Raw genomic sequence first — 13,222 nt, 5'->3', positions numbered from 1 at the left:
AACACGCGCACTCGCAGATGCCGATCTAAGGTACCTAGGTATTCCATGATTCTTCCTCCACATTCGCTCTGCAATGAATGCCCGAATGTTCTTACGGAAATTTGTACGCCAATACAATATGCATATCTTTAGCAAGGCACGATATCTTCCCTGAAGCTATTGCGATATTTTTTCTTTTCTTTCTTTTCTTTTTCTTTTTCTTTGTCTTTGTCTTTTTTTCTTCGGGCAACAAGGCTTCCATTCCCCTCTGTTTTAGAATAAATGTTCAGAGGATGCACTATTAACGCCATGACCTGTACCCGCCCAAAGTGAATCGTGAATTTGCCCAACAATGTGTATTAAGCAACTACTCAAGGCCCTAATCCCAGAGCAGCATGCTTGTCTTCTTGGCATAGGAACCAGAAAACAGGGCCCGTCAAAGGGGATGGATCATGTTGCCCTCGTGACGGCGTGGCAACGTTATTCGTTATAGTGATAGACCTGTCGTAGAAAGTCATTAGTGCCAGGTGTTCATTGTAGCGGAGAAATGACTGACCTTGTAATTGGGCAGGCCGTATGGTTGCCAGCCTAATCGCTTAGCCATTTTGGCGAATCCCTCAGTCTCAATAAGATGGTAGAAGGGGAAGGGAGGGAACATGGCACCATCGCGATGCACATCTGCCTTGACTAGAAGGGCAGTACCTCCAACTCCATCAAGTGGGATGACCAGATTACGGTCACCGCCCTCGACAGCCAGGTATGCCATAAGCATTCGGTATGTTGGCATTTCAGCGTAGCCCTCGAGAAGAATTTCGTCGGGTCCCATCTTGGCAGCGAGTGCCAGCGCTGTTTCGCTGTCTTGCCAGCTGTTAAAATCGTATGGCCGCTCGGCCATTTGCTTATGTTCCTCGTCGTAATATCGCTGGAAGCAGTTTGGGACAATGAGCGGCTTATCAAACGAGGCGAGATCCTGGATCAGGGTTGTAGGAGTCTCGATGATGTCGGCATCTAGCCACAGGACCCAGGAGGTATCGGGTCCGAGAGTCGTGAACAGTAGTGAATTCCGGGCCTTGGACATAACTTCGCGACGGGCCTTCTGGTTTTTAAGCTTGTGGCGCTCGGCTTCATCCTGCGACACGATGGCAGGATCAAAATCTTGACGAAGAATGATGATGCTCTTGAATCTGTCACCCTCACGGCCATGCTTCTGTGTCTTGTGGATGTGTTCTTGGAGTTCGGTGGTGGCTTGGTTGCCCTCCTTGGTCTTGGGTAGGATGAACCCCAACGTGATAAGTTCATGAGGATAGGTCAGGCGCAAAAGATTGTCCCAGTAGCCGGGATAGAATCGAGACATGGGGGTCAAGATGAGGACATTTTCTCGGTTCGCGATGGGCGAAGTCGTAATGGTGACATTGTTAAGGTTGTAGTGCACAACCGGTGGTGGCTTGAGCGGTACGCCAGATCGGGATTTTGACTTTCGGTACGGTGAAGTCGGCGGCGAGAGATGATGTTCTGCAGTTATGGACTCGAATCGGCGAGCGGTTGCGGATTTGCCCGACGGGGAGACGAGGAAGACGATGATGAAGATGCACAGGATCGCTCCAAGCGCGAGTGTCAAGGGATTCGTCTTCTTGAGACGAACCGCCCCCATGGGTCGGGCCATGAGAGCTGTGTTAATGCGCCTGAAATGCAGCGAAGTATTCGAGTATGCCAGAGAATGCGACAGCACCAGCTATCGCGAGGAAGTCGAGGGCATCAAATTGATTAAATGTTGAAGCTGTTTTCGAGATGCGCCGCGAGGGACAGCTCAGGAATAAGTAAGTGATAGGGGGATTGGATAAATTCGTATAAACGGCTCAACCCTCAATTGTAGCCTTTGAAGAGGTATAAGACAGACAAGAGGAAAGGAAGAAATGGACGTAGCAGACGAGACTGAGCGAAGGGGTAATATGACAGGAATACGAAGTGGTTCTCTGGCCTCCAAAGGGATAATTAACTGAAGACACAGCGACTGAAGGGTTCAGTTGGCTGAGGTCCCAGAACAGGTCTAGCGCTGAGACCCGTCCCATCGGTGAATCCCAGTAGCACCAAGGAACCTGGGCACCTATCCATGCAGATACAAGATACTACCTAACTTTGTGATCTGGAGGCTCCCGCCGGAGAGACCTTGACTCTGGAAAGTATCATCGTATTTGAGAGCTGAGGTCGTAATCCGCCTACACCTTTGAGCTCATTTCATGGTCAGTGAGGATTCGAGGTTTTGCATATTCCATCCAAGGCCTTCTAGTGAAGTGAAGTTTAAAAAGAGCCCGGCTTCGTCGAGGCCCTCCAGCAATGATCTTGTTCCGATCAACCTGACGGTATGATACTTGATAAATAACTAATGGATAGCAGAGATATTTGCGAGTCCGTTGAGTGATTCTATTGGAAAATCCTCCTAGTCGATGGCCCGAAACCTAACGATATCATCATCAAGTACTTCGTACTTGTACGGAGCTGAGAATGCTTCCTCGTATTGTAGCACTAATAATAGAGGCTCCACCACGATTCAACGCCCAGATTGTGGCTTGAGGCCTTGATTTGTGGCACCCACCCATGACATCCAATCCATCCTTCGCATGTGCGTAGACAACCTTGGCCCAACTTTGTCGAGCAACACGGCCTCTCCTCTCAAATTTCAACCTCAACTTACCAAATACGTCGCGGATTCTGTCAAGCTTCGCAGCAAATATACGCAAACATGGCTGACAAGATGGATCGCGGTCTTGATGAGATCATCGCTGATACTGTACGTCTTTCTCATCTCCCTCCTATCCTTTCATACCGTCTCCTGCATGCAGTACATGACATAAACGCGTCCCCGTCTCGCATCAACCAACATAGGCTGACTTTTCTTTTTCGCAGCGCGCCAATCGACCTCGCAACTCCCGTGGCCAAGGTCGCCGGCGTGAACCCCGTAATGACTACCCTCGCGATGGTGTTAGAAAGGTTGGTTTCTCCTCAGATGGCAGCTCGGCCTTCTCCTTGAGTCTTTGTTGACGTCGGCGGTGCAGGTTGACTTCCCTCGCCCTCCAATGATGCCAACTCGACCTGTACAACCCTCCTCGCAACTCGTCCTTCCGGCGCTCGGGGCTTTTGTCGATTGAACGGCTTTCCACTCTGAAAATCCATTGCTGACCAGAGCGTCCCTCCCACTTGCAGTCCGCTCGCGACGATTCACGAAACCTTGATAGGTTAGTCAAAATCCTGCCTTTCTACTCCTCTCGCTTGCTAATCGTACACAGCGAATGGGTCCATGACCGATTCGAAGAGAACAGTAATTCTTGGAAACCCTCTCCTGCCCAGGATGCCATTTTAACAGCAATCCAGACAATCGTCGAGCTCCTGCTCCTCGTCGCCGCCGCGAATCCCCCGACCAGTGAGTCGCACCTATCAACAATCGCGAGCTCCCTAACCTTATGTACAATAGGGAGTCCAAGGGCGCCAAGCTCAGAGTTGACAACATTCACTATGACCTCACTGAGGAAGACCTGGATGTAGGTGGATGACATGGCTGGAATTACTACACAGCAGCTCACAGGCATATAGGAGCTATTTCGAAGAATTGGCCCAGTTGTTCGCCTTCAGCTACGGTATGATCGTGCTGGGCGATCCGAAGGGACTGCTTATGTGACGTACGAACTGAAGGAGGACGCTCAGGAAGCGGTCAAACAGTTTGACGGTGCCAATGCCAATGGTGAGTGAAAAGCCTTGCCGGATTGTGCAACCCGGCTGACAGGAACCAGGCCAACCAATTCGATTGACTCTGCTACCCTCGCGAAACCCATTTGATACCGCCGTTATGCCCGGCCGTCCACTGGCAGAGCGAATCTCGAGTCCGGGGGAACGAAGATCCCATTCCCCCCATCGCCGGTATGATGATGATGATGCTGCCCGCAGAGGAATCGACAGATATGTCCCCGGTCAGGGTCCTCGCCGCAGCCCAATGCCTCGACAGGGTGGTCGGGGCCGCGGTCAAGGTGGCCGTCGCCCTGGAGCTCGACGCGATGGCAGAGATGGAGGCAGAGATCAGGAGGGCGGACGAGGCGGACGAGGCAACCCTCGCGGAAAGAAGACACAGGAGGAGCTGGATGCAGAGATGGCGGACTACTTTGGCGGCGGTGACAACGCGCAGGCCGCAGAACCTGCTGACCAGCAAATTGCACCCACTGCTCAAACACAGGCACCTACGCAGACTCAGGCTCAGGCTGCGACCGACGATATCGACATGATCGAGTAGCTTTGTTGCCATGATACTTGACTTTGGTATCTGTCATGTTCACAACTATGTACAACACCAGAATGTTTAGCGCCTTGCACCTAAAATCCCACCTTCGCAGTTGTCAATAATAATATGGTCGCCTGTAGTCAAACAGTCCACATGAAAAGAGAAGACATCAACCCCCTTGTGTGTTGCGCCGGCTCCATGCATATGATAGTGACCCCTGTCATTGTTAGTAACGTTTCGATTGAGTTCGAAACAAAAGGGGAAAGAAACTCATGGCAGGTTGCCTACCCCTGTAAAGCCCAGGTTTCGGCCTGTGACGAGGCCGTTGAAGGACATGTCAACATTGACGCTCATGTTGAAGCTGATACTGTTCCTGTTGCTCGGTCTTTGCTGCTGTGGTCTATTGGCATTGTGTCCATGCAATGTTGTCTGCTGGTTGACAGTTCTGGCCCCTCGCATCAAGCCTCCATTGTTCTGTGTTGATACCCAGCGAGTGGTTTCGCTTCTTGTCTGAGTGATTGTAAATGGTGGCCCAGGGTTTGTTTTTTCACCTCGATCTGTTGCTCTCCTCGACAGTTGCCGAGGAGGCAGCTCTTCCACGCTACATTCTGAGTCTGAGTCATAGTCTGAGGAGTCTTCATCTGATGTGTCTTCTTCGTCGGATGATAGATATACACTCTCGGCATCGTCGGTATCTCTGCCAGATGACGGTTCAGCCCTTTTCTGCTTCTGCTTTGGTTGATACGTCTTTACTGGTACTGTCGTATCAGCTTCTTCGATTTCGTCTGGCTGCCGAGGGTTTGAAGCTGGAATAGTTTCCGTGTTCTTTTCGTTGCGTTTGTCTTGTGATGATCTGGTAGTTCTGGATGAGGATGCCGATGCAGTAGTATCATGCTGATGTTGAGGAGAAGGGAACATCATGGGCTGTCAGTTGATGTTTTGTCGACGTGTTGGAAATGATCGATGAACTTGTTGGGTTGTGGCCGATAATGAATAGTTTGCATTACGAGTTTCGATTCTATGCAATTATGTATCTTGAGTGATGATGGTCTGGTCATAATCTATATAATAGCCTCGATAGCCTGTCAAAGGTTCGTCATCATGTGCTTTTATGTCTTCAGAGGCGAATCGAATCGGGCCATCATGAATGGTTCCCCGCGACACCAGAAACAGGGTGGGATCCTTGAAGAGTGACGTCGACCTTGACCACAGGAAACGACTTATCGCTGTGCAGACAGGCCTCGGTTCATTTTGCTCATAACTACCTACCATTCGAAACCATTCATTTCATTCCATTCCATTTCCACGGAACGTAACGCAAGGTAGCCAGGCTAATGATTTTGAAAACGGTCGTGAGTTTATACATACCTTACGCTAATCTAATGACCCACTTACTCCGATCTAGGTAGGTAGGTACCTATATACGGCTGGTATAATCGCCCATAGCCCAGGTTTGTAGAGTGGGCTGCCCACAAACTAAGAGTCATAGCTGTTGGAGATGATGGCGGGGATATCACTATCACTTTCAACTAGGTACCTAATTATCATTCATCCTCCGTTGACCGATCGATGCCTTACAGGTATCAAATGGATGACTTAGCACGGGCTGTATCGTTCGAAACGGAAGCCCCGCACTCTCCTCGCTCTCCCATCTTCGACACTTTTCTGCATCCACGTACTAACCAGACGATCTCGAATCTCGATGCAGTGTAAGCAAATCTCATAGCATCTTGTTGGCTCGCCTCGACTACATAATAAGTACCTGAAATATGCCCTGTAATATTCAAGTGAAGTTGGCAATATGCCAAACAGCAGCAGTATATTCATTGACAAATACTTATGCATAAAGCAAATAGATTTCGCCATTTATTGGAACGTTAGCTAATATGGATCAGTAAATTTTACTCTTTGGTTCTTCTAGCAACTCACTTACCCTAGTTCCCCGCGTCAATCTATCTCCTTCTCATATATTTACCTCAAGTCAACGCATAACGCTCAACTTGGATTGAAAATCGATCATAAGATGTCAGCTACCGTCGAAACTCTGCCCAAAATCGGACTACTGTCCATTGGCGATATGGGAGTTGGCATTGCAAAGCTACTAGTTGCCAACGGTTTCACTGTTGCAACCAATATCTCTGGCAGAAGGTGATTGATGAATCAAGCAAGGAGGATGAAATGCCTGCTAAAGATCCGTCCAGCAAAGATACCATCGAACGAGCGCGTGACGCAGAAGTTGAGCTCCTCAAGTCTGATGTTGATCTGGTCAGACAGAGTTCCGTTATACTCTCCATTGTGCCGCCTAAAGACGCAGGGGCAACAGCCACTCGTATTATAGATGCGTTAGCAGGCTTGGACACTACAAGAGAGCTTTACTTTGTCGATCTCAATGCTGTTGCGCCCTCGACGGTCAAGGCCATTGCGGCATCTGTTAAGAGATCAAATCTGCCGATACGATTCGTTGACGGGAGCATTCTTGGGCACCCCCCCAAGAAGACACCTACAAATGCCGCAACCGAATCATCAAGCAGTGACGATTCTTCTGACTGGTACCGTCCTAGCATTCCTATATCAGGCTCAGATGGTTTTGGCTCGCTCCCCTTTGGAAAGAAACTGGTGTCTGTTCTCAACATGAAGCAAATCTCTCCTGAAATCGGCGCTGCAAGTGGCCTCAAAATGTGTTTTGCTTCCCTTTCAAAGGGATTTACCGCCATTGCCACTCAATCATTCACGACGGCACATAATCTTGGCATCTTGGACGCTCTTAAAGATGAGATTGGTACATTTTATCCAGCCACGCTTGCCAACGCTGAAAAGAGCGTCCCCGGCATGCCACCCAAGGCGTATCGCTGGGTACGAGAGATGGAGGAGATCGCCCTCACTTTCAATGAGGAAGCCGGCTGGGATACAAAGATGTTCATGGGTGCCGCGAGTGTCTATAAGGATATTGCGGAGAATGAAGTACTCGGAAACGAGAAGATAGGCAAGAGGAAGAGGGGAACAACGCTCGATGATGTCGCCAAGGCGGCAGCGGAAGGATTACACAAGAAGCAAAGACCACATTAAACAAACGCAGCTAGAATACTACTCACATAGGTACACATATAGCCATTTCCAGTCGTTAGGAGGGGTACTTGTACATTCTTATTACACATACCACAACCACCAATGAGGACCATCAGCTCCGTGCTGACCTATACAACATATACCCGAGAGTTAGGCACGTTGAGTTTCCAGTCGTTGTTGAACCCAGGTTTCGAAAACATGGAGGCATCGGACGAGGTTACAAAGATACCCACGTTGGAGAGAGCGCCGAAATGATTTTCCAACAAGCGTGCCTCGGGTTGAGAAGGATTCACATCAGTTTCGACCTCGAGCTTGCTGGATGTTCCAAACACCACACCAGTTTGTTTGTTTCCGACTGGCTCTCCAGCAGAAGCATTCGTTGATGCAAAGAACTGGATTTTGGAACTCACAGGGACAAAGTTGCCCCCTTCCATAGCTTTAATGAACCTTTGCATCTCCTCTTCTTCAGACACAACAAAGTGAGTTTGCTCGGGGTCAAGCGACAGCAAACCCTTCTTTGACCCCCAACCACCGCCACCACTCACTGAAAGCCGTTAAAAGACGAAATCGGGCACATGGGGCTGGCAGTTTTGCTTACAAACTTGGTACAATCTACCCCCTTGCCTATACAGGACACCCAGTTGATCAGAAGTCACAGCTGTTAGCTCCGTGATGCTTTGGCCATCGGCGAATGTTGCCTCGGGATCCGGATTGACATAGGGCGAGCTGCCCGCCGACTGAACAAAAGTTGGAGGTGTGATCATTGCCCAAATACCCATAGGAGACTGAACCAAGTCCGATTTGCTGGCATGGAGGTCGTCCACAGCTGGTTCGAGCTCAGTCGATGCTGGAACTGACTCGTCTTCAATGTCGACTCGCCGTACAATATTACCAAAGCTCTCGGTTACCACACGGGGTTGAGTCAAAGGCACGAGGGGGGCCCAGATACCAAGGTCGTTGATTGACGAGAGCCTTTTCTGAACAGGAATGGCTACTTTCTGCAAATGCTTTTTGTCAGTTTGCTCAATAAGCTTCGGAGAGCCAGTCGAAAAGTCGTAACGGCTAATAATAAGTGTCGAGGTCCTGTGGTTCTGAAAAGTGGTGTTGGTAAGAGGGATAGTGATATGCGGGCTGCCAAGATCCATCGTTAGAGCTGACACCTTCCCGCCGTCCGACCATTCCTTTGGGGGCGCCTCTGTCCATAGTCCCGGTAGGATACCGTCGAGATTACCACGGAGGACAGATATGCCTTGGATGGGTTTGTTGTTCGGCACTGGCGGGGCGATGTGGTCAACAACAGCGCTCAGAGTATGGAACTCGCCAGTCTTCTCAGAACCTGACAGCATATCTACAAACTCAGACATGAATACATTTTTGCCTAGCCATTGCGCATACTGTGGGGTTACCAGTATAACTGCTGCATCGTGGCGGCTAGGATTGGTAATGTTTATCTGAGATCTGACGGCTTGTAATAGCCTTGAGGGATCCTTTGGAGGGTCAGCAAGGTCGACAATTCTTCTTGTCAAAGAGCTCACTTTGATCTTCGGACTCAGCTCAACAGTGAAGTAATCTGATTGCTTACTTGTTGAGTAGGATCTCCTAGTTGTGGTCGAAATGCAATTGTAGAGGCGGCTTCTAGGAGCTCTCAGTGCTAGCCGCAAGGCCATTGGGACAGAATTCAGAGATCTGTTGCACCAAGTACGTCGGGTTAGAGTAGATGCTTTAACATTGGCCTTTGGAGTAATTTCGTGTCAAATTATTGCATATCTAGGGAGGCACCCAACTTGGTAGTCTAAGACGACATCAAGCTCAGGCACTTGACTTCGTTGGCTGAGTTGAGCGCTTGTGGCTAGTGAGCTGCTGCGCCACATTTACGAAACATGGTGGCCCGATATCGTTGGTGTAAGAAAAGAGTCATCAAATAAAGATGAGTACAATCAATTGACATGTCACATGAGATAAGCTGCGTTCGGATCATTTCTAATGACTTGACTTGATTTGTTTTGATGTGACATGATAATTTAGTACCTACTGGATCATATCAATGTCAATGCTGCTGCGCCACACTTCCTGTACCCCTCCATGAATGAACTAGGTGGTAGTAACTAAAAGTTATCCCCCACCATCAGAAGCGGGTGACTCAATCCTCGAAATTGCAGTGCTGTAGCTGAGCTGGTAAGAGTCACACAACATCTACCTATATCAATTCGAGGTGCAGGTCATTGCTTGAAGCCCTCAAAGTTACGGGCTTCATTCAGCCATCTCCGGCACGACGTTTAGACTCGCGGTTCGAGCACTGAGGGTGCGATCTGTTTCCCCAAGAGCAAGCCGACCCTTAACAACCACGCGAGTAAATATGGCGACCAACAGTGGACGAGGAAACCCAAGTTCGTTACAGCCCTCCGTACATAATAATTAATGCTGATGCTAATCATAACATTGTAGTCGCCGCCAGCGAGGGCATCCAGGACGCTACCAGCACTCCTCCAGCCGTTCCCGCCGCGGAGAAGAAGGAGATTGTCGAGTCTGCGGCCGGTGCGCATGCTACAGGTCAAGATGCCGGTGCGCCCAAGGTGAAGACCGAGAAGGAGTGTATGTAATACGCAGTCCATTGACAGTTTTGGGTGCAGCCCCTGACATGGTTTCACAGTGGAAAAAGAACGAAAGAAGGCCGAGAAACAGGCCAAGTTCGAAGCAAAGAAGCAAAAGGCCGCTGCCACCGCCCCCAAAGCTACCAAAGAAAAGAAGCCTAAGGAAAAGAAGGTTGAGGAGGAGCCTCTCCCTGAATACGTCGAAGACACCCCCGAGGGCGAGAAAAAGCGAATCCGGTCATTTGAAGACCCCCATTTCAAGGCCTACAACCCCATTGCGGTTGAGTCAGCATGGTATAGCTGGTGGGAGAAGGAGGGCTTCTTCAAGCCCGAGTTCAAGCCCGATGGAAGCGTCAAGGACGAGGGCAAGTTCGTCATTGTTCACCCTCCCCCCAATGTCACTGGTGCTCTGCACATGGGTCACGCCCTTGGTGACTCCCTCCAGGATCTCATGATAAGATGGAACCGTATGCAGGGCAAGACTACCCTCTGGTTGCCCGGATGCGACCATGCTGGTATCTCTACGCAGAGCGTTGTTGAGAATATGCTCTGGAGAAAGGAGGGCAAGACAAGACACGACCTTGGTCGTGAGGAATTCGTTAACACCGTCTGGAAGTGGAAGGATGAATACCACAAACGCATCAACAAGGCCCTGACCAGTATGGGAGGATCCTTTGACTGGAGCAGAGAGGGTACGTCAGCCCCAGACTCATATGAGGAGAAAAAACTGCTAACAAAAACCAGCTTTCACCATGGACAAGAACTTGTCTGCTGCTGTTACTGAGACCTGGGTCAAGCTTCACGAGGAGGGCACGATCTACCGAGCAAACCGACTTGTTAATTGGTGCACCAAGCTGAACACTGCACTTTCCAACCTCGAAGTCGTCAACAAGGAGTTGACTGGCCGTACCCTGCTCGAAGTCCCTGGATACGACAAGAAGGTCGAGTTCGGCGTCATTGTCCACTTCAAATACCCCATCGAAGGTTCCGATGAGCTTGTCGAGGTTGCCACCACCCGTATTGAGACTATGCTTGGTGATACCGGTATTGCTGTTCACCCAAAGGACGAGAGGTACAAGCACCTCATCGGAAAGACTGCCATCCACCCCTTTATCGAGGGCCGCAAGCTGCCCATCATCGCCGACGAGTATGTCGACATGGAATTCGGCACCGGCGCTGTCAAGCTTACTCCAGCTCACGATCCTAACGATTTCTCTCTCGGCCAGAAGCACGGTCTTGAGTTTATCAACATCTTGACCGACGATGGTCTTATGAACGAGAACACCGGCGCTTACAAGGGCCAGAAGCGATTCGACGTCCGTTACACTATCCAAGATGATCTCAAGGCCAAGGGTCTATATGTTGACAAGAAGGATAATGCCATGAAGGTTCCTCTGTGCGAAAAGTCCAAGGATATCATCGAGCCTCTTCTGAAACCCCAATGGTGGGTTCGTATGAAGGAACTCGCTGAGCCTGCCTTGGCTGCTGTTCGAGACGGGCGCATTAAGATCCGACCAGAGACTGCTGAGAAGAGCTACTTCAGATGGCTCGAGGACATCAACGACTGGTGCATCAGCCGGCAGCTCTGGTGGGGTCACCGATGTCCCGTCTACTACGCTAAGATCGAGGGCGGCGCTGGAGATATCCCTGAGGAGAAGCTCTGGTTTGCCGGCCGAACACGAGAGGAGGCTGAGGAGAAAGCCAAGGCTGCACTCCCTGGCAAGACATATACACTTGAGCAAGATGAGGATGTTCTTGACACATGGTTCTCCTCTGGGCTCTGGCCTTTTAGCACCCTTGGCTGGCCCAACAACACCCACGACCTACAAACTCTCTACTCTACAGAGGTCCTCGAGACAGGTTGGGATATTCTCTTCTTCTGGATTGCCAGAATGATCATGCTTGGTCTCAAGATGACGGGTGATATTCCATTCAAGGAGGTCTATTGCCACAGTCTTGTTCGAGATTCCGAAGGTCGTAAGATGAGTAAGAGTTTGGGTAACGTCGTTGATCCCCTGGATGTCATCTCAGGTATCCAGCTGCAGTCTCTCCACGACAAGCTTCTGCAAGGTAACCTACACCCCAGCGAGGTCACAAAGGCTACCAAGTATCAGAAGACTGCCTTCCCTGAGGGTATCCCCCAGTGTGGTGCTGATGCCCTACGTTTCACCATGATTAACGCCACAACCGGCGGTGGTGACATCAACCTGGATGTCAAGATTATCCACGGATACCGCAAGTTCTGTAATAAGATCTTCCAGGCTACCAAGTATGTTCTGGGAAGTCTCCCCAAGGACTTCACTCCCTCGACGTCAGGGGTTGTCCGTGGCGAAACTCTTGCCGAGCGGTGGATTCTTCACAAGATGAACACCGCGGCCAAAGAGATCAACCGTGCTCTTGAGGATCGCGAGTTTTCCAAGTCAACATTGATTGTCTACCGCTACTGGTACAACGAGCTTTGCGATGTCTACATCGAGAACTCAAAGGCCATCATCCGCGACGGCACTCCAAAGGAGCGTGAGTCTGCTATCCAGACTCTCTACACTACTCTCGAGGCCGCTCTCACCATGATTCACCCTTTCATGCCCTTCATCACTGAGGAGATGTGGCAACGAATGCCCCGACGACCTGAGGATCAGACCAAGTCTATCATGGTCGCGAAGTTCCCCGTCTACCACGAGAAGCTTGATGACCCAGAGTCTGAGCGCGCTTACGAGCTTGTTCTAGGCTGCTCCAAGGCCGCGCGCTCACTGATGGCTGAGTATGCCCTCAAGGATGAGGCTGAGGGTAAGTGCTCTAGTCCTGTGATCCTGTAAACGATTTTTACTGACTCATTCATAGTTATCATCCAGGCTTACAACGATACTGCTCTCACTACCGTCAAGGAGCAGTCGTCTTCTATCAAGACCCTAAGCGGCAAGGGTATCAAGGGAGTCGAGATCCTCAACCCCGATGCTACTAGACCCGCTGGGTGCGTCGCCTATCCTGTCTCAACCGAGGCCTCCGTTTTCCTTCATGTCAAGGGCCGCGTTGACCTTGATGCTGAGATCGCCAAGGCCCAGAAGAAGCTCGACAAGGCAAAGAGCAATATCCAAAAACAGGAAAAGATTCTCAATGACCCTGGCTATCTTGAGAAGGTCTCAGACGCCGTCCGCGAGACAGACGAGAAGAGATTGGCAGATGCCAAGCAAGAGCTTAACAGCTTCGAGGAGACTATCAAGCAGTTTGAGCAGCTAAAGCTGGAGTAGATGAGATAAGATAAAATGAAGACATGTGAAGGAGAGTGTGCTTCGCAATGAGTGTGCTTCAGATATAGGAA

The 13,222-nt window shown here is 50.1% G+C and overlaps 6 protein-coding genes across 6 annotated transcripts; 3 read left to right on the top strand and 3 right to left on the bottom strand.

Annotated features, from left to right (window-relative positions):
• Positions 1 to 496: 496 nt before the first annotated feature.
• J7337_002618 (uncharacterized protein) lies at positions 497 to 1,642 on the bottom strand (the record flags this gene model as incomplete). Its single annotated transcript, XM_044820345.1, has 1 exon — positions 497 to 1,642. One exon carries the CDS (start codon positions 1,640 to 1,642, stop codon positions 497 to 499), a length of 1,146 nt encoding a protein of 381 aa, XP_044684645.1.
• A 1,077-nt stretch (positions 1,643 to 2,719) lies between these two features.
• J7337_002617 (uncharacterized protein) lies at positions 2,720 to 4,258 on the top strand (the record flags this gene model as incomplete). The annotated part of the gene is made up of 8 exons (XM_044820344.1): positions 2,720 to 2,767; positions 2,884 to 2,967; positions 3,181 to 3,212; positions 3,264 to 3,295; positions 3,349 to 3,397; positions 3,449 to 3,515; positions 3,568 to 3,715; positions 3,765 to 4,258. 8 exons carry the CDS (start codon positions 2,720 to 2,722, stop codon positions 4,256 to 4,258), a joined length of 954 nt encoding a protein of 317 aa, XP_044684644.1.
• A 258-nt stretch (positions 4,259 to 4,516) lies between these two features.
• J7337_002616 (uncharacterized protein) lies at positions 4,517 to 5,164 on the bottom strand (the record flags this gene model as incomplete). The annotated part of the gene is made up of 1 exon (XM_044820343.1): positions 4,517 to 5,164. The coding sequence occupies one exon, from the start codon at positions 5,162 to 5,164 to the stop codon at positions 4,517 to 4,519; it is 648 nt and encodes a 215-aa protein (XP_044684643.1).
• A 1,105-nt stretch (positions 5,165 to 6,269) lies between these two features.
• Positions 6,270 to 7,312, top strand: J7337_002615 (uncharacterized protein; the record flags this gene model as incomplete). The annotated part of the gene is made up of 2 exons (XM_044820342.1): positions 6,270 to 6,394; positions 6,448 to 7,312. The coding sequence occupies 2 exons, from the start codon at positions 6,270 to 6,272 to the stop codon at positions 7,310 to 7,312; spliced, it is 990 nt and encodes a 329-aa protein (XP_044684642.1).
• Positions 7,313 to 7,440: 128 nt separating this feature from the next.
• On the bottom strand, positions 7,441 to 8,676 carry J7337_002614 (uncharacterized protein; the record flags this gene model as incomplete). Its single annotated transcript, XM_044820341.1, has 2 exons — positions 7,441 to 7,856; positions 7,911 to 8,676. 2 exons carry the CDS (start codon positions 8,674 to 8,676, stop codon positions 7,441 to 7,443), a joined length of 1,182 nt encoding a protein of 393 aa, XP_044684641.1.
• Positions 8,677 to 9,668: 992 nt separating this feature from the next.
• Positions 9,669 to 13,151, top strand: CYT20 (Valine--tRNA ligase, mitochondrial; the record flags this gene model as incomplete). The annotated part of the gene is made up of 5 exons (XM_044820340.1): positions 9,669 to 9,699; positions 9,758 to 9,904; positions 9,963 to 10,595; positions 10,648 to 12,690; positions 12,745 to 13,151. The coding sequence occupies 5 exons, from the start codon at positions 9,669 to 9,671 to the stop codon at positions 13,149 to 13,151; spliced, it is 3,261 nt and encodes a 1,086-aa protein (XP_044684640.1).
• Between the last annotated feature and the right edge of the window lie 71 nt (positions 13,152 to 13,222).

This window comes from Fusarium musae, chromosome 2, assembly GCF_019915245.1.
Source record: "Fusarium musae strain F31 chromosome 2, whole genome shotgun sequence".
Taxonomy (NCBI): Eukaryota; Fungi; Ascomycota; class Sordariomycetes; order Hypocreales; family Nectriaceae; genus Fusarium; species Fusarium musae.
Note: the sequence above shows the minus strand (reverse complement) of the source record. Positions and strands in the feature narration are given on the sequence as shown.